This window comes from Microcaecilia unicolor, chromosome 11, assembly GCF_901765095.1.
Source record: "Microcaecilia unicolor chromosome 11, aMicUni1.1, whole genome shotgun sequence".
Classification (NCBI taxonomy): Eukaryota; Metazoa; Chordata; class Amphibia; order Gymnophiona; family Siphonopidae; genus Microcaecilia; species Microcaecilia unicolor.
In genome coordinates, this window is record NC_044041.1 from 106,951,592 (window position 1) to 106,973,703 (window position 22,112).

Consider the following 22,112-nt stretch of genomic DNA (forward strand, 5'->3'; position numbering starts at 1 on the left):
CTTTTCAAGTCATTTAATAAGAACCAAACTCATCTTACTCTTTCTCTGATATGTGTGGTGGTGGCTCTGAAAAGAGCCTTTGGGTTTATAAGAGAATCAAGCAAGGCGCACAGCTTCACTTTTTCTTAGGCGTCCCCTTTGCGGCCTTTTTGGCTTTGGGTTTGGCAGCCTTTGCTGGGCTTTTCTTCACCTTCGCTTTCAAGGGTTTAGCTTTTTTAGCCGGGCTCTTAGCCACTTTCTTGGGTTTAACCGCTTTGGGCTTTTTGGGGCTCTTGGCTACTTTCTTGGTAGCGGCTGTTGACGGTTTCTTGGCTCTCTTCGGACTCTTTTTCACTCCCGCCGATGCCGCCTTTTTCGGCTTCTTCACGGCCGGTTTCTTGCTTTTGGGAGCGCTCTTCTTCTTGCTCTCCGGCTGCTTTTTGTTCAGTTTGAAGGAGCCCGAAGCTCCGCTGCCCTTGGTCTGCAGGAGGTTACCCTTGCTCACCAGGCTCTTGACCGCCAGCTTCAAGCGACTATTGTTCTTCTCCACGTCGTAGCCCGACGCCGCCAGAGCCTTCTTCAGGGCAGCCAGGGACATGCCGCTGCGCTCCTTTGAAGCTGACACGGCCTTCACGATCAGCTCGGAGACGCTGGGGCCCGATGACTTGCGCGCTCCCGCCGGCTTCTTCACCTTTTTCTTGGCCGCACCTGCAGCCGGAGGAGATGAAGCGGCTGCCGCTGGAGCGGTTTCTTCTGCCATTTTTCCTTTCTAAGAACAAAATAAAAGAGTCGTACTAGAGTTGATTAAAAGCAAATTACTAAACTCCGCTCCGTGCTGTATCTTTACTTGTCGCCTTGAAATTGAGAGAAGAACCGCCCCGCTCTTCCTCTTATTTATAGTATCAGCCGCCCTCTGATTGGCTGCCCACTCAATGCCTGCTTGCTACAGACATCTGGTCTACGGCTCTTCTAGCCCTGTGTTTCTTCAGCACCCGAAATTATGTTTTTATAACGAAATTACTTTCATTTACACAAACATTCTCATTCGGATCTCAAAAGAAGAGTTTACAGTGTGGAGAAACCGTGGTTTGTGGTAAAGATGTGGGCTAATAAAGTTGAAAAGAGCACACTAACCGCTTCCTTCAGTCTTCTTCAGCACCCAAAGCCATAAAACAAACATTTTGATTTGTGAAAATTAAAGCGATCTCTGGCTCTACATTTATATAAACTCTCTGGAACAATTTTTAAAAAGGTGTAAAACGACACTGTTCCTCACCGGCTCTTCCCTGGGAAAATTCTTCTTAAAAAAAACCCGATCTAACTGAAGAGAACTAGCACATACTATTCTGCACTATCCTGGTATTGAACCTATTAAAAGTTTGTTGTCTTAATAATCAAAACCCTAGTTTAGGTGCTCAAGTGTTGCCTGGGGTGTATTCATAGAAAATAATGTACAAAACATAAAACAATCTCCACAAGAAAAAAAAAAGTATCAAATCCTTTCAGAACATAAAAAGGAAAGGAGAGTATCAAATTGATAAGGAGAGTATATATGTAACTTTCTAAATAACACCAAAAGACTTTAGCGAGAATTACCTCCCTGTCCTACTACCATAATCGCTTGAGTCCTCATCAGATATCTTGTGTTCTTCTTTAAGTCCATTAAGGTTCTTTATACACCACAAGACACACGTTACTCTTCTTGCAGCCTGGGCAAGCGACGTCTTAAGCCGGATGCCTCTGCAGCCGCCCAGGCTGTTGTCAGAGATAAGGAACTGCTCACAGTTCCCCAATCCACCCCCATTGACCGCGGGTCCCGGACTGGCAAATCTCCCTTATTCTACGCTCTTGTGTTTGTTTGGTTAAAGTCTCAGAATTTTGAAAGAACAGCCTCATCACTGCATTTACTATATTCTCTCGAAAGAAATGCCTCGTCGCACAGAAAGCAGTGACATAGCCAGAAAGCAATTTTTGGGTGGGCCAGCAGGTTGGATGGGTGGGCACCTATGCTCTGTCCCTACCCCACTCCATGCTGGACCTCTACCTTACTCCCCACATGGTCCACATCTCTCTCCTTTCCCTTCAGCCATCCCCAATCCCCTGCAGATCCAGCACCTCTCCATCTCCCCTTCCCTGCAACCTCCCCCTGCAAGTCCAGTGCCTCCTCACCTCACAGTCTCCGTGTTCTACCCCCGCTGCAGCGCTTGCAATTTGCTATCGTCGGCGCTGCCTGAGACAGCTGAGAGATGCGGCACGATGTCCTGCTCCGGGGCCTTCCCTCTGCGTCAGGGGCCCTGCAGAATGTCTGCTCTCAGTTAACCACGGTCCAGGTTCAGAATCAGGCCGCTGCAGTGGCTCCCCGTCCGGGAGGGTCCTTCTCGGGACCTCGGTTCCCTGAGCCTACTCGGTTTGATGGTGTCCCTGGAAGTTGCCGGGGGTTCCTCAACCAGTGCAACTTATACTTCAAGATGCAACCGGAGGCCTTTGCCTCAGACCAGGTAAAAGTGGCCAAGTTATTTCCTTGCTAACGGGACGAGCAGTAGCCTGGGCGTCCCCACTATGTGAACAACAAGATCCACTTTTGGACAACTACGCGGAGTTCCAGCGCCGGTTCCGCATGGTGTTTGATTTTCCAGGAAGGCCGTCTTCCGCCGCCTCCGAGTTGCTGCGGATCCAACAGGGCGAAGGGACCGTGATGGACAATGCTATACGGTTTCGGACCCTGGCGACAGAGTTGCGCTGGAATCAGGAGTCCCTATCCGCTATCTTCCTGGAGGGGCATCAGGATTGAATCAAGGACGAGCTGGCCAGTCGGGAGGTTCCGGGGCAGTTGGACGCCTTGATCTCGCTCTGTGTCCGGGTGGATACCCGTTTCCAGGAAAGGGCTAGAGGCCCGTGCGGACCAGCAGAGGGGGTCCGGAGGTGGGTCCCAGCCTAGTCGGGTACTTTCGCCCCGACGGGGCTCCAGAGGGCCAAGGGAGGCCTCCGAGGAACCTATGGTCATCGGCCATCAATGGTTAACCCCGTCTGAGAGGACTCAACGTCTTCGGGGCGGCCTTGCCTGTATTGCAGCGAGGCCGGTCACTTCATCAGCACTTGCCCCGCACGGCCGGGAAACGCCACTCCCAAGGCACCCTGAGGGGAGGGGTCTTGGGGCACTCAAATCCCCTACCAGACAATCTGATTACTCTCCCGGTGACCCTGCGGTGGCAGGAGACGGTGGTTCACACCCAAGCTTTATTGGATTCCGGGGCAGGTGGAAATTTTATTTGTCAGGAACTCCTGCGGCAGATGGGATGGCCTATACTGCCCTATCGGCCTGCTTTGCAAGTGACGTCCATCCAGGGAACAGCATTACCCCAGCCTATCACTGAGGTGACTTCATTTTTGGGGCTCCAGGTGGGGGAAGACCACCGAGAGAAGGCTCAATTTCTGATTTTGCCCCGTACCATTCATCCCGTGGTACTGGGTCTGCCCTGGTTACGGCGTCACACCCCTGTAATAGATTGGACTTTAGTGAAGATTCAAGCCTGGGGTGGCGCCTGCGCCGAGACCTGTTTGAAGGGTCGGGAATCCAGCTGCCCCGCGGTAGTGGCCACTCCTAGAACTGTGCCAGTCTGTCAAGCTGCTCTGCCACAAGAGTACCGGGATTTCGCTGATGTGTTCAATCCTGTGGAAGCGGACGTGCTATCCCCACATCGGTCCTTTGATTGCGCTATTAATTTGATGACCGGCAAGATGCCACCACGGGGCCGACTCTATACTCTATCCTGAGAGGAATCGAAGGTCATGCAAGCCTACATCCGAGAGAATCTTCAGAAAGGGTTCATTCGCCCCTCCACGTCCCCTGCCGGAGCAGGATTCTTTTTTGTGACCAAGAAAGATGGCTCCTTGAGGCCCTGTATCGACTACCGAGGGCTAAATGCCATCACCGTAAAGGATCGATATCCTCTGCCCCTTATTCCGGAGTTGTTTGATCGGCTGCAGGGGGCCCAGATCTTTACCAAGTTGGACCTCCGTGGGGCCTACAACTTTGTCCGTATCCGGCAGCGGGACGAATGAAAAACTGCGTTTAATACGCATGAGGGGCACTTTGAATACCGGGTGATGCCCTTCGGCCTGTGCAACGCTCCAGCGGTATTCCAGAGGTTCATGAACTTCGCCCTTGAAGACCTGCTTTATTCTACGGTAATTGTATACCTAGATGACATCCTGATTTTTTCTAAAGATCCCCAGGAGCATGTGGCCCATGTTCGGACCGTCCTCCAGCGCTTGCGGCAGTATCACTTGTTTGCCAAACTCAGCAAATGCTCTTTTCACCAGCAGACTCTGCCTTTTTTAGGACATATTCTATTACCTGGGGGTCTGCAAATGGATCCAGACAAGCTCCGCGCTATCTGGGAGTGGCCCCAACCCCAAGGCCTGAAGGCGCTGCAACGGTTCCTGGGGTTTGCTAATTACTACCGTCAATTTATTCCCCATTATTCTCAATTGACAGCTCCGCTGACAGCGCTCACTAAGAAGCATGCGGATGTTAAGAACTGGCCGGCCGAGGCGCATACGGCGTTGTCAGTTGAAGAAAGCGTTTGAATCCGCTCCCATCCTTCAGGCTCAGGATCCGGACAAACCTTTTGTGGTAGAGGTGGACGCTTCTGCTTTGGGCGCCGGGGCAGTCCTCTCTCAAGTCAACGCCAAGGGCCGGCGCCAACCTTGTTTCTTCTCCCGAAAGTTTTCCCCAGCGGAACGCAATTATACTTTAGGGGATAGAGAACTGCTAGCTTTGAAGTTAGCCCTGCAAAAGTGGAGACATCTGCTGGAAGGGGCAGAGCATCGATTTACAGTGATTATGGATCACAAGAATCTCTTGTATCTGCAGGAGGCCCAAAGGTTGAATCCACGGCAGGCCCGCTGGTCGTTGTTCTTCGCCAGGTTCCGGTTTCAACTTGTGTTCCAGTCGGCTACGCAGAATACCCCTGTGGATTCCCTCTCCAGAGCCTTCGAAGTTCCAGAGGATATCGAGGAACCTCATCCTATGTTGGATCCGGCTTGCCTCTGTGCGGCCCCGGGTGGGGTCACCCCAACGCTGGAATTCGTGCCTCCGCAGGACCGGGAAAAAGTAATGCACTGGGGACACTCGTCTGTGTGGGCCGGACACTTTGGGTTTCAAAAAACCCTCCGTCTGATTTCTCGACAGTACCGATGGCCTCGTATTAACCAAGATATCCTTCAGTTTGTCAGGACCTGCCCCACCTGTGCCCAGACCAAGTTGGTTGTGGGGTGCCCCTGGGGGGATCTGCAGCCCTTGCCCATTCCTGCAGCCCCCTGGGAGGAATTGTCTATGGATTTCATTACGGATCTTCCCCGCTCCCAGGGGCACACAGTGATTTGGGTGGTGGTAGACCGGTTCTCCCGGATGGCACACTTCGTTCCCCTGCCAGGGCTTCCGTCGGCAGCACAGTTAGCCCAGCAGTTCATTCAGCACATCTTCCGGCTCCATGGGCTACCAGTCAGGATCATCAGCGACCGGGGAGCCCAGTTCACTTCACGATTCTGGCGAGCCCTGTGTTCCGCCCTGGGGGTGGTCACCCATTTCTCCTCTGCCTACCATCCCCAGACCAACGGGATGGTTGAGAGGATTAACCAGACGTTGAAGGGGTTCTTGCGGGCTTTTGTCAACAGCCGGCAAGACAACTGGGGATCTCATCTCCCGAGGGCCGAGTTCGCCTATAACCACAGTGAACACTCTGCCTCTGGGCAATCTCCATTCTTCATTGTATATGGACAACATCCACGGCTTCCTCCGCCCATTCCCTCTGACTCCTCTATGCCCCTGGTTGCTCAGACCCTTGCTGACATGCGGGAAGTCTGGAAAATGGCCCGAGAACAACTACAGAAAGCAGCCGCCAGGTATAAGTCGTTTGCAGACCGGCACCGACGCCCCGCCCCGGTTCTGCAGCCGGGGCAAAAGGTATGGTTGAGTACCAAATACCTGAGGCTCCGAGTGCCCACTCGGAGGCTGGGACCACGGTACATCGGGCCATTTATGATCCAGTCTCGGATCGGAACTGTGACATACCGCCTGCGGTTACCTAGAACTCTGCGGATCCATAATGCCTTCAATGTTTCCCTGCTGAAGGTCTTTCGGGGGTCTAAGTGGCATCCAAAGAATAAAGAGTCAGTTGTTCCAGAGGCTGACCCCGATCCCGAGTACGAAGTTGAAGAAATCGTAGACTCCAAGAGGCGCCGGGGAAAGCTGCTCTACCTGTTATCCTGGAAGCATTTCGGTCCCGAGGACAACTCCTGGGAGCCGGCTACCAATGTACATGCCCCAGAGTTGGTACGGGCCTTCCATGATCGCTATCCTCAAAAACCAGGACCCAGGACCCAGGGATACTGTCACATCCGTCGCTCCCTCCGGCTGCTCCTCTGCGGGGAGCAAGAACCGGTGTCCATTGTGGCGAGGGCTGGCCTTCTTGGGGCCGGGGCTCGCCGCGGCGATAGCCGCCCAGTCCGGGGCCGAGGGCCGGCGATCGCGGCTTCCGGGGCCTCGATCGCCGGCTATGAGGTCCGTGCTTGCGCCAGCGGGGAGAATGGCGCCGAGACGCGATGGCTGGCGTCTCCTCCACTTTCGGGAGGCCGGTGCTGTAGTCCCGCCTGGGAGGTCGGACGGAACCAACCAGAAGGATTTTATCAGTAACCGGGTTCCGATTGGCCAGCCATGTCGGCTGGGGCTGGGCGGTTGAATGCTGACAGTATTTAAGGAGCGGGCCTGAGACAGGACATTGCTTCAGGTTCTGTTTCCCGAGGCCAGTCTCCGTGTGTTCTAGTTTTCAGTTCATTTTCCTTGTTCTCCTGGTTTTGACCTTTGGATTGTTTCTGGACAACTCTGCTAGCCGCCTGCCTTGACCTATTGCCTGTTTCGACTACGCTGTGAGCTGCCTGCCCTGACCTGTTGCCTGTTTTGGACTCCTCTGTTTCCCACCTGCCCTCTTTGCTCCTGGTTCCAGTATTGGGTCAGTTCGTCAACCCCGCGGTTCCGGAAGTCCCGTTGGCCGCCTGCAGCTGGGGGCTCAACCCTCGGTGAACGGCGGTCGCCGCGGGTGAAGACTTGGGGTTGCACGGCTGTCCTCTGAGGTCCTTCGGGGCATTGCGGGACCTAAGGGCTCACCTTCTTTTCAGACAAGACAGGTACCTCTGTTGAGGAATTTGTGTCTCAGGTACACAACAGAATGCTCTTCTCCTTATAGGTTTGTTTGCCCAAGTGCACTTCTAATGGCATAAGCTGAGCTGTAAGTGTGTATCACATAGCTTTTAAGATGTAGTTCAGCATTAGCCAGTACTGGAGCAGTCACTAATGCAGAGCTGAAAAGAGCGCTTTGCCTTCTGGTGACCAAGAAATGGTATTGGATAGCCTCTTTTTAGTCAGGGATTTGGCAATTACATGATTTTGGGGGTCAAACCTCCAATTATGGTCTGCTGTCTCCATAACAGAGAATTTGTCAGTAAACAAGACAAAGGCCCATAGCAGATTGGTACTGGACGATCTGACAGTTCATCAGCCTAGATGGTTCATTGAAAGCTCTTTGTCTGATGCACATCATTAGTCTACACAAAAGTGGTTACTACTACTTTTTGTGGGAAGAAGAATTACAGGAAAAATATCTAATTTATTTTCCTTTTCATGCACTTCTCAGTCTCCGCAAACCCTCAATGAGCTGTATAATTAAACGCTTTGTGATTGTCCAAATCTACACTATGAACAGCAAAGTGCATAAATTCTCGGTTTAGGGATGAAAAGGCATCAGGTGCTTTTCCCATCTCTGCATCTCCGAGCAGCCCACGATTTATATGGGACGTCACTTGTGAGCTAACACACACAGAGCTTGTGAGGTCTCTCAGGGTGCAACTTTCTCCTCCCATTGTTCCCTTATTAGGTCAGTGGGGATCCTTCAACCTCTTGCCATAAAGTATTTAACCCTTGGAGCTGGGAATGACTTACCTACGTTTTACTGTAACCCCCTCTCCAAGTCCCTACTATTACACACCTTAGGTTAACGTGAACCCCTCACCCACTCATAGCTTTTCTTCTTCAGCACTACTTAACATAATTCACAGAACACTAATTGGCAGTAAACAGTAGGCCTCAGTTTCATTTATTACCAATTGTATAAATTGGTAACAAGAAAATTTGAACAGTAGTATCCCCAGCTACACTTAAAATATTATAACACAGACATCCACACACACTGGATTCTCACCTTGCCAGTCTTGAATTTCATAGGTCCACCTATAAGTCCTGGAGAAGGCATGGGACCCCATGCCCGGTAACCGGGTCTTGCGACCCACCATAATAAAGCATATCATGCACCTAGCTTCTTGTTATAACTCGTACCTCACGAGTCACAACCCCCATAAACTCGTGTCCACCCATCGTGACAACCCTAGCCCCCCCCCCCCATCCCTAAACACACACACACACCCTTCCCATCAGCTCAGAAACCAGGCCCAGGACAAAAGGAGGGAGGGAGGGTGTCATGACTCTTGAGGCTTGATAACTTGAGGCCTCAATATCATGCAATATAACCTTGGCACACCAATCACCCGAAGTCTCTATTATTTTTATAAAGTCTCTTTTATTGAATAAATCATAGGTAATTAACTCACAGACAGATGTTCAGAGGTGCTGCTCAAGGATACAGAGACTCCTTGGTTTGAGAGTTGTTGGGGGTGGAGATCTGAGGAGAGCAGTGGCATACCAAGGGGGGGCGGTAGGGGCGGTCCGCCCCGGGTGCACGCCGCTGGGGGGCTGCCATGCGCCGGTCAGCGTCGTTCGTTTCCATGCTCCCTCTGCTCCGGAAGAGGTTACTTCCTGTTCCGGGGCAGAGGGAGCATGGAAACGAACGACGCTGACCAGCACGCGGCACCCCCCTCAGCGGCGTGCACCCGGGGGTGAGGGGGTTCTTTCGCCGGGGTGAGGAGGTGTCTTTTCGCCGGGGCTGGGTGCTGCACCCGGGGGGCGGGGCGCATCGGCGATCTGCCCCGGGTGTCAGCGCCCCTAGGAACGCCACTGGAGGAGAGGCTTAAATATAGCCCTGTGGTTACAGAGTTTTTTTGCCCAATGATAGAAACGCTGCAAGAGTTATAAACTGAATTAAACATAACCTTGCACCAAACCGCAGACCTCTTTGGCCAGCGGTTTCTGAGGGCTTTTTCTCTGCCAACACCAACACAACATTTATGATCTAGGCTGTAGTGTTCATTTTGTATTTTGGAATAAGATGGTGTTTGCTCCATGTCCCTGGCTAGATGGTGTTGGAATGCCTCATAGCTGAAAAGACAAAGAGGTGTTGAAGCATCGCACAGGCTCAGGGAGGAGCAGATAGAGACCAATGGGGATAGAGCCTAGCATTGGGTAGCAAGGGGTGCTCCTAGAGGACATGTCTCGATTGGAGGGAAAGGTCATACCTGGCTGACCTCCCAGGAAAGAGATAGTGAGAATGACCAGGAAATGATAGCAGGAAGACAAAAGAGCCAAGCTTGGCAGAGAGAGAGAGGAGGTCTGGGCAGCCTGACAACCAGTGGTAACAGTTCTTACACTGCCAAGCAAGGGTGGTTGCACTGCCTCTGAACTACATTACCCTTAGTGCATTGCTCATGAATCTTTGCAGTGAGAAACAGCAGCAATGATAGTCCTTAGAACTAAGAATAACAGTAAAGGCATTACACACATTTTAGGATCACGTTATAAACTAGTGCGAGGCTGTCGGAGGACAGAACACTCCCCGCCTGGTATCGGTAGATACCACTATCCTTATTATCACAATCTATCAAATTAATCGCATGCAAGGTCCATTATCGACATTCAGGCTGTCCACCGGCTGTCACGATCCCAGGCTTCAAACAAACAGTCACGAACTCTGGAACAACGTGAGTCCTTGGCCTATTGTCATCGAACGGCAGTGGGAGGCAAACCTCCCAAGCAGGATTGGACTAACAAGCTTGGCTTGGCTGGAACCAGATGCTGGGATGGGCTTGGCCTAGCAGGAATAGGATTCAGGATACTCGAACAAGCTGGACGGGAACAGGATTCCGGATGCTGGAACAAACTTGGCAGGAACGGGAGCTGAATGCAAACAGAACAGAGACGAGCAGGCAGGGGACTGAAGCTGAAGACAACCAGGACAGACACAAGCAGGATACAAAGCTGGCCCTCACAGACAAACAGCAGAACTAAGGCTGAAGCTAGGGTACAGGGGGACTAGAACAAGCAAGGCAGGCTAGACAAGACACAAAACTGACCTACACAGACAAACAACAGAACTAAGCCTGAAGCTAAGATAGAGGGGACTAGAACAAGTGAGACAGACTAGGCAGGACACAAAGCTGACCCACACAGACAAACAAGAGAACTAAGCCTGAAGCTAAGATAGAGGGGACTAGAACAAGCGAGACAGAGTAGGCAGGACACAAAGCCGACCCACACAGACAAACAGCAGAACTACAGCTGAAGGCTGAACCTAGCACACAAACAGACCGAGAAGAACAGAAACAGAAGTGCCCACAGGCACACAGATTATGAATGAGGTAGAAGTGCTAAACCTCCTTATAGACAGGACAGAGGCAGGAAATACACAGAAACCAAAGTGAGGCTTGAAACACACAGGAAAGAAACAACACAGACAGTAGCCAGCACAGCAGCTGGCCCTCGGGACAAAGGGTGAGTCAGAGAGGGATCACGACCACAGTTGAGACACTGGCTGTAGGGTCATCTTCTTCATCACACAGGAGCTGAAACGAGAGACAGACAACAACAACACCAGACAACACAAAAGAGAGAGAGAGTCTTTGAGTGTTTGGTCTTCATGGGAGGATGGTGACTCTCTGTGCTTGTGCTTCTTCGGGTGGTCCAGTAAGCGAAATCTTGGTGGTGGATCATATGGGCCATTCACTATAGACAGGATGCTTCATTGGGTGCGCTGTTGCAGCTGGGTGGAGACCCAAAAGGTGAATTCCCAGCTTAGGCCAGGGCAGCATTGAGATGAGGGCGTGTCCACACCCAGGTTTAGGTCCTTCAGGTCTCTGGCACGGTCTACTGAAGGGAGTGGCTTATCTTTACTGAACTCTTTATTCATCATGCTCAGGAACTCTTTATCTTTTATGGAGATGGCAGGTTTGTCTCCATCTTCGGTGGTCTGGAGTACTGAGCTTCCCAGGTGTTCTCCTAGGTCTGCTGGAGAAACTGTTTTGTAGAGCGTTGGAACAATGCTCTGTTTCTTTTGGGCGGGAGCTTCTTTGGTGGTTAGGTGGTTGGTACATGGCTCGAACAAGGAAGAGCACCCGCTTTCTAGGACATTGGTGTAAAGTACCTTGACATTTGACTTTCTTGTTCGCTTGAGGCAGGCATCGCCTACTGTTGTCCAACCCAAGTTGAGTGGGTGTGCATAGGGAGCACTGCGGGGGCTCTTGCCTGATTCATGGATGTCCAGGCGTTCTGGTGCATCTCTGTCCGGCAAGAGCAAGATCTCAGCATCTGGATTCAAGTATGCAAGTTGGTCAGTTGTGGGCCTCAGGTAAGGGTGATTCCAGGCAGCCTGTAGCATGGGAATCTCACCCTTGTCATCTGGTATCTGGTCGCGTTCAGCCCTTGTGGGTGACCGTGGCATGGTGTCGCCATTCATAGTCTCTATCGCATAACCGCTTGCTGCTTGCCCTGCTGTCTGTATGGCCCTTGCACAAGTTTTGATGCTGTCTGGGAAGTAGTTTTGGTGGATGTCGAACAGGTCATGGCGCTCTGATCTTGTGAGGGACCTGTTGCTCCGCTCATCTTTGACAACGTACGTTTTGGCTGCCCTGTCACGCCGTCCTTCAAGATGTACTTTGGTCAAGCATGTCTTGGTGTGACATCTCCCTTCGTGGTTTCCTTCACACACCTTCATGCATCTCGGAATGACTTGGAATGTTGGTGCCTTCTCTTCCTCCGTCTTCCCGCCATGATTCGACTCGGGGTTAGAGTTCGGTTCGACATCATCTGGGTGTACGGCATAGACGCTCTGGTCATTGCCATGTTCTGTACACTTGATAGGTACTTTGCCCTCTTTGGCGGGATGATGTGAATTCAATTCTTCTACACGTGCGGCTGTTTTCTTTCTCGGCATCGTGTACTTCTCTTGCTTAGGAATAAGCTTCATACTCGCTATGGCATCCTTGGAATCGGATTTCCATGTCCTGTAGCGCTCAGGGCGGTCATTGGACTGGGTAAGCTCTGTGCTCCCCAGATCTTTGCTGGTCAGATACTCTGCTGGCTCGTCTCTTGCTGTGGCTTCAAGTCGAGCAGCTGACATCACTGCCGGTTGGTTGGCTTGCGCCTCTCCCATGCCTGATGCGGAGTGTGGCTATCCAGCTCCCTCTGGTTTAGACCAAGGGAGTTCAGCCGATATCCTGCTTGGGAGCGACTGCTCCGGTCTCTTTTGCCTCCATCCTGTGTGAAGGCTTGGCTCTGCGATGAGCGTTCTAGCTCGTGCCTCTTTTTCCCTCGCCTTGTGTGAAGGCTCGGACTCTGCGATGAGCGTTCTTGCTCGGATCTCTCTTGCCTCCATCCTGCGTGAAGGCTCGGACTCTGAGACTGAGATGAGGCGTCTCCGTTAGCACATCTTTCTGGAGTGAGTGGTAGTGTGTTCGTGTGCGTGCATGCGTGTGGGGCTGCCTCCGTGGCGCGTTCTGCCTTGGGCTTGCTCATTTCAGGTGCATTAAACTCTGACGAAAGTAGATCAGGTTCCTCGGGATATAAGGGTTCTTCTGACTCGAGCTGCTTCAATGTGCTAGTAGGTGATGGGGTGTGTGCCGCCGCAGAAGTTTTGGCTCATGGAGCATAGTCTTCAGAGGCGAAGTGGCCGAATCGGTTCTTTCCGTGGTTCTGACCCACGGCAGCTTCTAAGACCTTGGCCTTTGCCTCAAGTGCTGCTACCTCTCCCTCTTGCTGGAGCGCTTCTATCATAATGTCCAACTCAGCAATTTTATATGCCGCCTCGACCTTCCTGCACGCAGCCTCAGCCTTCCTGCAAGCAGCTTCAGCCTCCGCGTCGGCCCTTCTGTGCGCCTCCTCGACCCTTCTGCGCGCTCGTTTTATCTTCAGGACGGTTTCTTATTCACTGATGCGGTGGCAAGCTTTGGCCATCTCTGCTAAGGCCCTCGCCTTGAGGGCCGCCTCTCTAATTTTCGAGTGGCTGGAGCGATTCGTTGCACGTGACCTGGAGGACCTTGAGCTTTTGGACGAATGCTTAGGAGAGTGAATGTGCTTGGAGATACTGTCTTGTGGATCTACAGTTGCGTTTGCTGTTGTCTCTTCAGCCTTGCCTACTTCTGCGCTACGCTTTTGATCCGTGGTCTCTTGGAGTTCTTTTGTGTCTGGTGTGGGGGTCACTTCATCTGGTGCTATCTGTGAGGCATTAAATGCTGCCATCCTGTACTGGTTTGCTTATCTATCTTTATTAAATGAGGGGTCAGCTCTTGGGGTGGAAAGGGCTGTTCGGTATGAAGGCTGTGCTAGGGCCAGCTAGCTGTTGTGGCTTCTCTCTTTTTGCTGGATCCCGAAGCAGTTTGCCTTGGAAGTTGCTGAATTCAACTGGATCAGGTTTCAGTGAGCAGAGGAGGAGAGAGGGGGAGAGTAGCTCTGAGTCAGGGATCTCCTTCAAGCAGTATCCTAGCAACGAATTGCTTCCCGCCCTCCTTGCCCAAAGACCTTCAGGGCTCAGATTTCTGACTTAGGCTGGAGGGAGAGGGGAGGGGGAACTTCAAAGCATCTTCAGTGATCAGAGAGGTGTGATAATTCAAACAAAGAACTAGCCGGACATTCCTTGGCCCACTCTAATGTCTTGCTTCAAAGTTTCTGATCACATATGCAGGATCCGTTTTAAACTATTTTCATCAGTCTTTCTATGCTTGCTTAGAATGAAAATCTTCACAGATTTGCCAACACAAAAACAGTTTTTCCTTCTGAATTCTCTGCCTTTGCTTACTGATGAGCCAGATGGGAGGGGATTGCTTCTGAGCAGGGAAGGGTACTTAAACTTAATCATGCTCAAGAATGCGGACAACCAGGAAATGCTAGCAGGCAGGCACTGGATTTAACTTCTATACATCTTCTGTTTTTCACAGCTTAGCTCTTCTGATAAATGGGAACAGTCCAACAGTGCTTTCTTTTAATTACAGTTTCACTCAAATGCAGATCAATTAACATCCAGACAACGCAAGCGGAGTCTCTGATTTCCTTTTCCTTCCCTGGTCTGATTAATCCACACACATTTGTCCTTTCACACTTAACTCTCCTGCCGGTATTTTACATGCAGTTCAGATGACTGTTTCAAAGGCACGTCCTGCTGACGCTTCTTTCAATAGCTATTTACTTTGCTTTCTGGCTTTTTACTGTCATGACTCTTGAGGCTTGATAAATTGAGGCCTCAATATCATGCAATATAACCTTGGCACACCAATCACCCAAACAAAGTCTCTATTATTTTTATGAAGTCTCTTTTATTGAATAAATCATAGGTACTTTACTCACAGACAGATGTTCAGAGGTGCTGCTCCAGGATACAGGACTCCTTGATTTGAGAGTTGTTGGGGGTGGAGATCTGAGGAGAGGTAGCGATATTGCAGAGGGGGAAAGATAGTTGAACAGGTAGAAATGGTCCAAAGCTGGGTGACTGGAACGTGCGATATCTCATTAGGGAGGAGATATTTTCAAGGTAAAAAGCCAGGTGCATTACAGGAAGTTTCAGCAGGACAGAGCTGGCTGGAATAAGATGGTGTTTGCTCCATGTCCCTGACTAGATGGTGTTGGAATGCCTCATAGCTGAAAAGACAAAGAGGTGTTGAAGCATTGCACAGGCTCAGGGAGGAGCAGATAGAGACCAATGGGGATAGAGCCTGGCTTCGGGTAGCAAGGGGTGCTCCTAGAGGACAGCTCTCGATTGGAGGGAAAGGTCATACCTGGCTGACCTCCCAGGACAGAGATAGTGAGAATGACCAGGAAATGAAAGCAGAAAGACAAAAGAGCCAAGCTTGGCAGAGAGAGAGAGGAGGTCTGGGCAGCCTGACAACCAGTGGTAACAGTTCTTACACTGCCAAGCAAGGGTGGTTGCACTGCCTGTGAACTACATTACCCACAGTGCATCGCTCATGTATCTTTGCAGTGAGAAACTGCAGCAATGATAGTCCTTAGAACTGAGAATAACAGTAAAGGCATTACACACATTTTAGGATCATATTATAAACTAGTGTGAGGCTGTCGGAGGACAGAACAGAGGGTGGGTAAGCCTCCTTCAAGGAGCAGGAAAGCCCTGATCCACAGAGTGGGCTGCTTAAGTATTCTTGCCCCAAAGCCCACCCCTCAAGGACACATGCCCAATGGGGTCAAGAGGGTCCGGCGAGAATTGCCATTTGACCTATAATTCCGGAGGCTGGCTGAATCACAACACCAGAAACCCCTACCCAAACCAAATAACCCCAGCTATATTTTTCTTGGACACCAGCCTGGGCAACCACAAAAAGATAATTACAAACAAAACAAACAATCTTGGCACGTTAGCAACTGTTTATTGTTACAAAATTATCAGCAAAGCAGAAACTAGTTCCTTAGCAATAATAAGCAGGGGCAAATTGGATACATAAGCAAAAGGGAAAAACAGCAAGTGAGGCAGGTACTAAGCCTCAGGCTCTTCAGAGACCCAGGACTGTCAGTGCCCACCCTCGCCTTTCAGATCAGGCACTTATATAGAGTTTCTCAGCCCCAAAACACAAAGAACTGGTTTTTCAAGAATGCATCATCTAGGATATTTCATTGGTTTGGCATATTCCTTAAAAGATACATTTCAGTCCTTTTGTTAATTAAACACATCCTCAGTAAAGGAACCCTTATCTCACTTCAAAGGGTCAAGGTCCAGTTCTCACAGAGTCCCCACCCTCACAATATGTCTTTTTCTCCTTTGCTTTAAGGCCAAACAGGAATCCTGTGGCCACTTCCCCATGTCCATCTCCTTGCTGCCTTCAAATGGTAATTAATTCTCAACAGATGAAAACCTGCTGCATTCAAGTAGTCTCCAAACGGCCTCTTTGAGCACACCTATCCAAAACAGTGAATTGCAGGATTGCCTTTCAAATACATGGTTGGAAGAGGGGTAGAAAGGGGCTGCTTGTTTTTGTAATCCACAGAAGAACAAATGTCTCCACACTTCACCGTCTGTAGATTAGGGTTTTTCGTTATATTATTTTAAATCATTTATTTATAATTTTTCATTTTACAAGGGTCACTTGCAAACGGTAATACAGAGATGATTGCACATTAATAAAATATAAGAAGAAAACAATCCCAACTAGATATATGGATTATATACAATCTTTCTCTTTCTTAGACCACAAAGTGAAGAAAAATAGGGAGAGTGAAATAAGACAAGGAGATCAATAAAACAGTAAACAGAAAAAAAGAAAACATGGTATTAACCTGATTATCCCCAGATATTACTCATCTAATACATTATTCCACATTGATCATCTGGTTGGCTTCCTCAAGACTAAATACGGCGTATAGTCAATTCATTTCATTGAGAACATATTTATTGTCCAGGTTTTAGTTAGAAATAATACATCTGATTACATTCTCTCTCTTTTACAACCCAGAAACTATTTAATGATACATATACTCAAGTCTCTAATTCAAATACCACTGATTAAAGCAATCCCAGTTTTCACAGGCTTCACTCCTTTCGAAGTAATAATTAAGGAAATATTTCAGGGATTTTCTTTATATTAAACGTTACCAGCACTGGACCTGCATGGTCTTGGCCTTCATAACTGCACCCCCACCAAGAGTGGGTAAGCCTCCTTCAAGGAGCAGGAAGGCCCTGATCCTCAAAGTGGGCTGCTTAAATATTCTTGCCCCAAAGCCCACCCTCAAGGACACGTGCCAATGGGGTCAAGAGTGTCCGGCGGCAATTGGCATTTGACTTAAAGAAGCCAGTCCTGTGACACCCTACCCAAGCAAACTCAACTTCTGCACTGATCCAACGTCCATCCAGAATCATTAGAGGAAGCTCGAGGTCTAAGGCAAGGAGCCCAGCTCTTGGTTAAATGAGACCCTTCAGGTTTGTCTTTCGGGCTGTCTAAAATAATAACCATTCTGCTAAAAATTATAAAAAAAAAGTATTCACCGCCCAAACAAGGAAGAGGGAGTCCACAGCAGAGAGAAACCAGTAAGTCACAAAAAAGCTCCAAGGGACTCCAAGAACAGGAAATCATCAAATCTTTATTGAAGGACCCAACACAGGCCATGTCTCGGCATAATGCCTACGTCAGGGGTCAGCATTAGTGATCCATTTAGAGCACTTCTGGTATTTCACCTAAAGTGTATTACTAAGGCCGCGCCCTGAAGCAGGCGTTAACGCCAAAACATGGCCCGTGTTGGGTCGTTCAACAGAGATTTGATACTTGCCTGTTCTTAGAGGCCCTTGGTGCTTTTTTCTGGGTTCAAAATATCCACCGGACATCTAGGTTACGGGCAGGTCAATTTGGTTTACGTAAGTATTGCCATACTGGGAAAGACCAAAGGTCCATCAAGCCCAGCATCCTGTTTCTAACAGTGGCCAATCCAGGTCACAAATACATGGCAAGATCACAAAAAAGTACAAAACATTTTATACTGCTTATCTCACAAATAGTGGATTTTCCCCGAGTCCATTTAATAATGGTCTATGGACTTTTCCTTTAGGAAGCCGTCCAAACCTTTTTTAACCTCCGCTAAGGTAACTGCATTTACTACATTCTCTGGCAACGAATTCCAGAGTTTAATTACACTTGAGTGAAGATCATTTCTCCGATTCGTTTTAAATTTACTACATTGTAGCTTCATCGCATGTCCCCTAGTCCTAGTATTTTTGGAAAGCGTAAACAGACGCTTCGCGTCTACCTGTTCAACTCCACTCATTATTTTATAGACCTCTATCATATTTCCCCTTAGCCACCTTTTCTCCAAGCTGAAGAGCCCTAGTCGCTTTAGCCTTTCCTCATAGGGAAGTCATCCCATCCCCTCTATCATTTTCGTCGCCCTTCTCTGCACCTTTTCTAATTCCACTATATCTTTTTTGAGATGCGGCGACCAGAATTGAACACAATATTAGAGGTGCGGTCGCAACATGGAGCGATACAAAGGCATTATAACATCCTCATTTTTGTTTTTCATTCCTTTCCTAAAAGTACCCAGCATTCTATTTGCTTTCTTAGCCGCAGCAGCACACTGAGCATAAGGTTTCAACGTATCATCAACTACGACACCTAGATCCCTTTCTTGGTCCGTGACTCCTAACTTGGAACCTTCCATGACGTAGATATAATTCAGGTTCCTCTTTCCCACATGCATCACTTTGCACTTGCTCACATTAAACGTCATCTGCCATTTAGACACCCAGTCTCGTAAAGTCCTCGTAATTTTTCACAATCCTCCTGGAATTTAACAACTTTGAATAACTTTGTGTCATCAGCAAATGTAATTACCTCACTAGTTACTCCCATCTGTAGGTCATTTATAAATATGTTTAAAAAAACAGCGGTCCCAGCACAGACCCCTGGGGAACCCCACTAACTACCCTTCTCCATTGGGAATACTGACCATTTAACCCTACTTTCTGTTTTCTATCTGTTAACCAGTTCTTAATCCACAATAGAACACTACCTCCTATCCCATGACTCTCCAATTTCCTGTGGAGTCTTTCATGAGGTACTGTACTTTGTCAAACGCCTCCTGAAAATCCAGATACACAATATCAACCGGCTCACCTTTATCCATATGTTTGTTCACCCCTTCAAAGAAATGTAGTAGATTGGTGAGGCAAGATTTCCCTTCACTAAATCCATGTTGACTTTGTCTCATTAATGCATGCTGCAACGGACCGATCCAAGATGGCGACGGTGTGATCTGTGTCGGCGGGTGTGTTTGCTTACAGCGCTACAGCGGTCTTCGCGGAAAGCGTCTTACCCGTTCCTGTGATGGGAAAGAGAAGGGGTAAAGTCAGGGAACTTCCCTCGGTCCCTGGCGGGACACCGCAGCTTCAGCAGACGACACTGGAGCGGTTTGCAACAGTACCCGGCTCGGAGAAGGACTTAGCTCTCGCTGCTCGAGCCAACACATCAATGTTGGCCGACAGTGTAAACGGGGCTTCCTTAAGCCCTGTGATACGTGCAGCGCCCCCTCAACCAGGAAGAGAGAATTTCCAGGCAAGTCCTGTGACTTCAACCCCATGTGGACAATGGAGTGCACAGGGAGGGAATTTGCTGGCAACTGGGACAAACGCTGGAAGTTTGATCGAACAAGAGATGACACCGGCTCACACAGCGAAGTCTGGAATAGTGAGTATTTTGGAACAAGCTTCAAAAGCACCTCTTCCTGGTATTATAAAGGGGAAATTTGAAAAACCGGCTGTAGTGACATTAGAGTCACTTTGGGACTTGAACTCCACAAACTTCTCTGTATTACAAACCTTAATATCAAAAAATTCTGAGACAATTAAAACTTTGGCAGAGTCGGCATTAGCACAGATACAAGTTAATGAAACCCAAGCTGCTGAGATGAAAGTTCTCTCTGAAAAATTGGGGAAAATGGAGCTGGTGGAGCAAACTTTGATTAAAGAAAAGAACTTTGCTTTGAGGCGCATGGAGTTTCTGGAAAATCAAACCAAAAGACTTAATTTACGGTTTATAAACTTTCCTAGATCACCATTGATTTCACCAGTTCAAATGGTAAAGAAATATCTAGTTGATATACTGGGAATGCCTGATAATTCATTGCCGCCAATTACACGTGCTTTTTACCTACAAGTTACTGGTAAAATACCAGATAATTTGAACTCTCAGGGTGCAATGAATTTAACAGGCTTCCTAGAATCATCACTAGAAGTGATTACACAAAGAACTACTTCATTAGTTACGTTTGCACTGGAGATGGATAGGAATGCTGTGCTAAAATTATCTTTGAGTCATTTAGATTCTTTGTTTATGGGTTCAAAAATAAGAGTGTTTCCAGACTTATCAAGGGAAATACAACAGAGACGTAAAATGTTTCTTTCTTTGCGACCCAGAGTTATTGCGCTGGGGGCTAATTTTCTTTTGAAGTTTCCCTGTATTTGTAGACTAATATTTCAGACAAAACAATATCAGTTTTTTGATCCCAAACAACTGGAAAATTTCCTAGTAAGCAGAGAGGATATTAATGTGCGAGTTTAAGACCATAATGTAACACTGTATAGCAGCTTTGAGTTAACCCTCCGGGCATGATACAAGTCTTGATTTAATGATGGAATATTTGTTTCGTTTTTCTCTTTTTTTATTTTCCTTAAATCTTGGATTGTTCATCTGAATTATGTGGTCGATAGAAAGAATTGATTTTGTGGAGATTTGTTCTTTTTTTTTTCCAAATAATAATAGTGAATGTTCTGTGTAATATCATTCTGAAATGAATGTTATGATTTGTTAAATTAATAAAGAAAATTATAAATAAAAAAAAAATGCATGCTTTTGAATACGCTCTGTAATTTTGTTCTTAATAATAGTCTCTACCATTTTGCCCGGCACCGACGTCAGACTCACTGATCTATAATTTCCCGGATCTCCTCTGGAACCTTTTTTAAAAATCAGCGTTACATTGGCCACCCTCCAATCTTCCAGTACCACGCTTGATTTTAAGAATAAATTACATATTACTAATAGCTCCGCAAGCTCATTTTTCAGTTCTATCAGTACTCTGGGATGAATACCATTCACTCCAGGAGATTTGTTGAACTGCCCTGTTACATCCTCCAGGTTTACAGAGAATTCATTACATTTCTCCGACTCATCAGCTTCGAATACCATTTGTGGCACCGGTATCCCACCCAAATCTTCCTCGGTGAAGACCGAAGCAAAGAATTCATTTAATCTCTACGGTATGGCTTTGTCTTCCCCAGTGGCGTTCCTAGGGTGGCTGACACCCAGGGCGGATCGCAGATGCGCCCCCCCCCCCGGGTGCAGCACGACCTCCCGCACCCCGGGGTGCATTTTTACCTGTCGGCTTCACTCATTCCATGCTCCCTCTGCCCCGGAACAGGAAGTAACCTGTTTCGGGGCAGAGGGAGCACGGAACGAGCGGAGCAGATAGGCGCGCGGCACCCCCCCCCCCCCCCAGCGGTGTGCACCTGGGGTGGACAGCCCCCACCTTGGTACGCCACTGGTCTTCCCTGATCGACCCTTTTACTCCTCGATCATCTAGCGGTCCATTTTCTTACATTTCATTCAGGTTTCTGGGATCAAATTACATGATTTTCCAGTGCAAGTTTTCTCTTACTATGCCACATCTTTTAATCCCTTGATCAGAGTAATTAGGCAATTCTGCACAGTTTGAAATGTCATCACATGTGCATTTGTTCTCTGGATTCTCACACACACGCAGATATGATAAGTATCGTTCAAGCTGGCAACACCCTCGAATAGCGGCTCTTTAATATATGCAAAGCGAAAAAGTGGCAAAGTTTGAAAAGCCTGCCCTGTGCAGGGATTGGTCAGAAAATCTTTCCCGGTCGAGACCTTAAAACTGCTGCCGGGAGTTAGTGGACCTACCTATCCAAAAGCTGCTGCTCTGTATTAGGAGCTTTTGATTTTCTGTCTTCACTGGTTGTCTCAGAACTCTCGGCATACCTAAATTTTTAACTCAGTGTGTTCTCAAATCATTGATTTCTTTCCCCCCCTATTTTGTTAGCTAAAAGCTCACTAGTCAGGTACTCAGGGCTATTACCATGGAGTGCTCTCCGCTATCCGTCACCAGCCCCTAAGGGGAAATACCTAACTCAGAGGAACACTTAATAAGGATTCCTTATTTTATTTATTTAAAGGTGATACTCATGCTGAAATCTGGCTCTTTACAAGATAAAGTAGGTGGCTCTGAAAAGAGCCTTTTGGGTTCCTGATTTCGTCCTCTCTGCGGGACAGCTTTACTTGCTCTTGGCCGCCATAGGCGCCCCGTATAAGAGGCTTGGGGAGGCTAAGCCTCCCCAGCCCAGCTGTGACCTTCCCCGCGGCCCCGCCTACCTCCTTCTCTAAATGCAGCCCGAGACACT

At 48.6% G+C, this 22,112-nt stretch overlaps 1 protein-coding gene across 1 annotated transcript; it reads right to left on the bottom strand.

Moving 5' to 3' along the window:
* Nucleotides 1-114: 114 nt before the first annotated feature.
* On the bottom strand, nt 115-739 carry LOC115480047 (histone H1-like). The gene has a single exon (XM_030218455.1). The coding sequence runs from the start codon at nt 737-739 to the stop codon at nt 116-118; it is 624 nt and encodes a 207-aa protein (XP_030074315.1). The 3' UTR covers nt 115.
* Nucleotides 740-22,112: the final 21,373 nt, after the last annotated feature.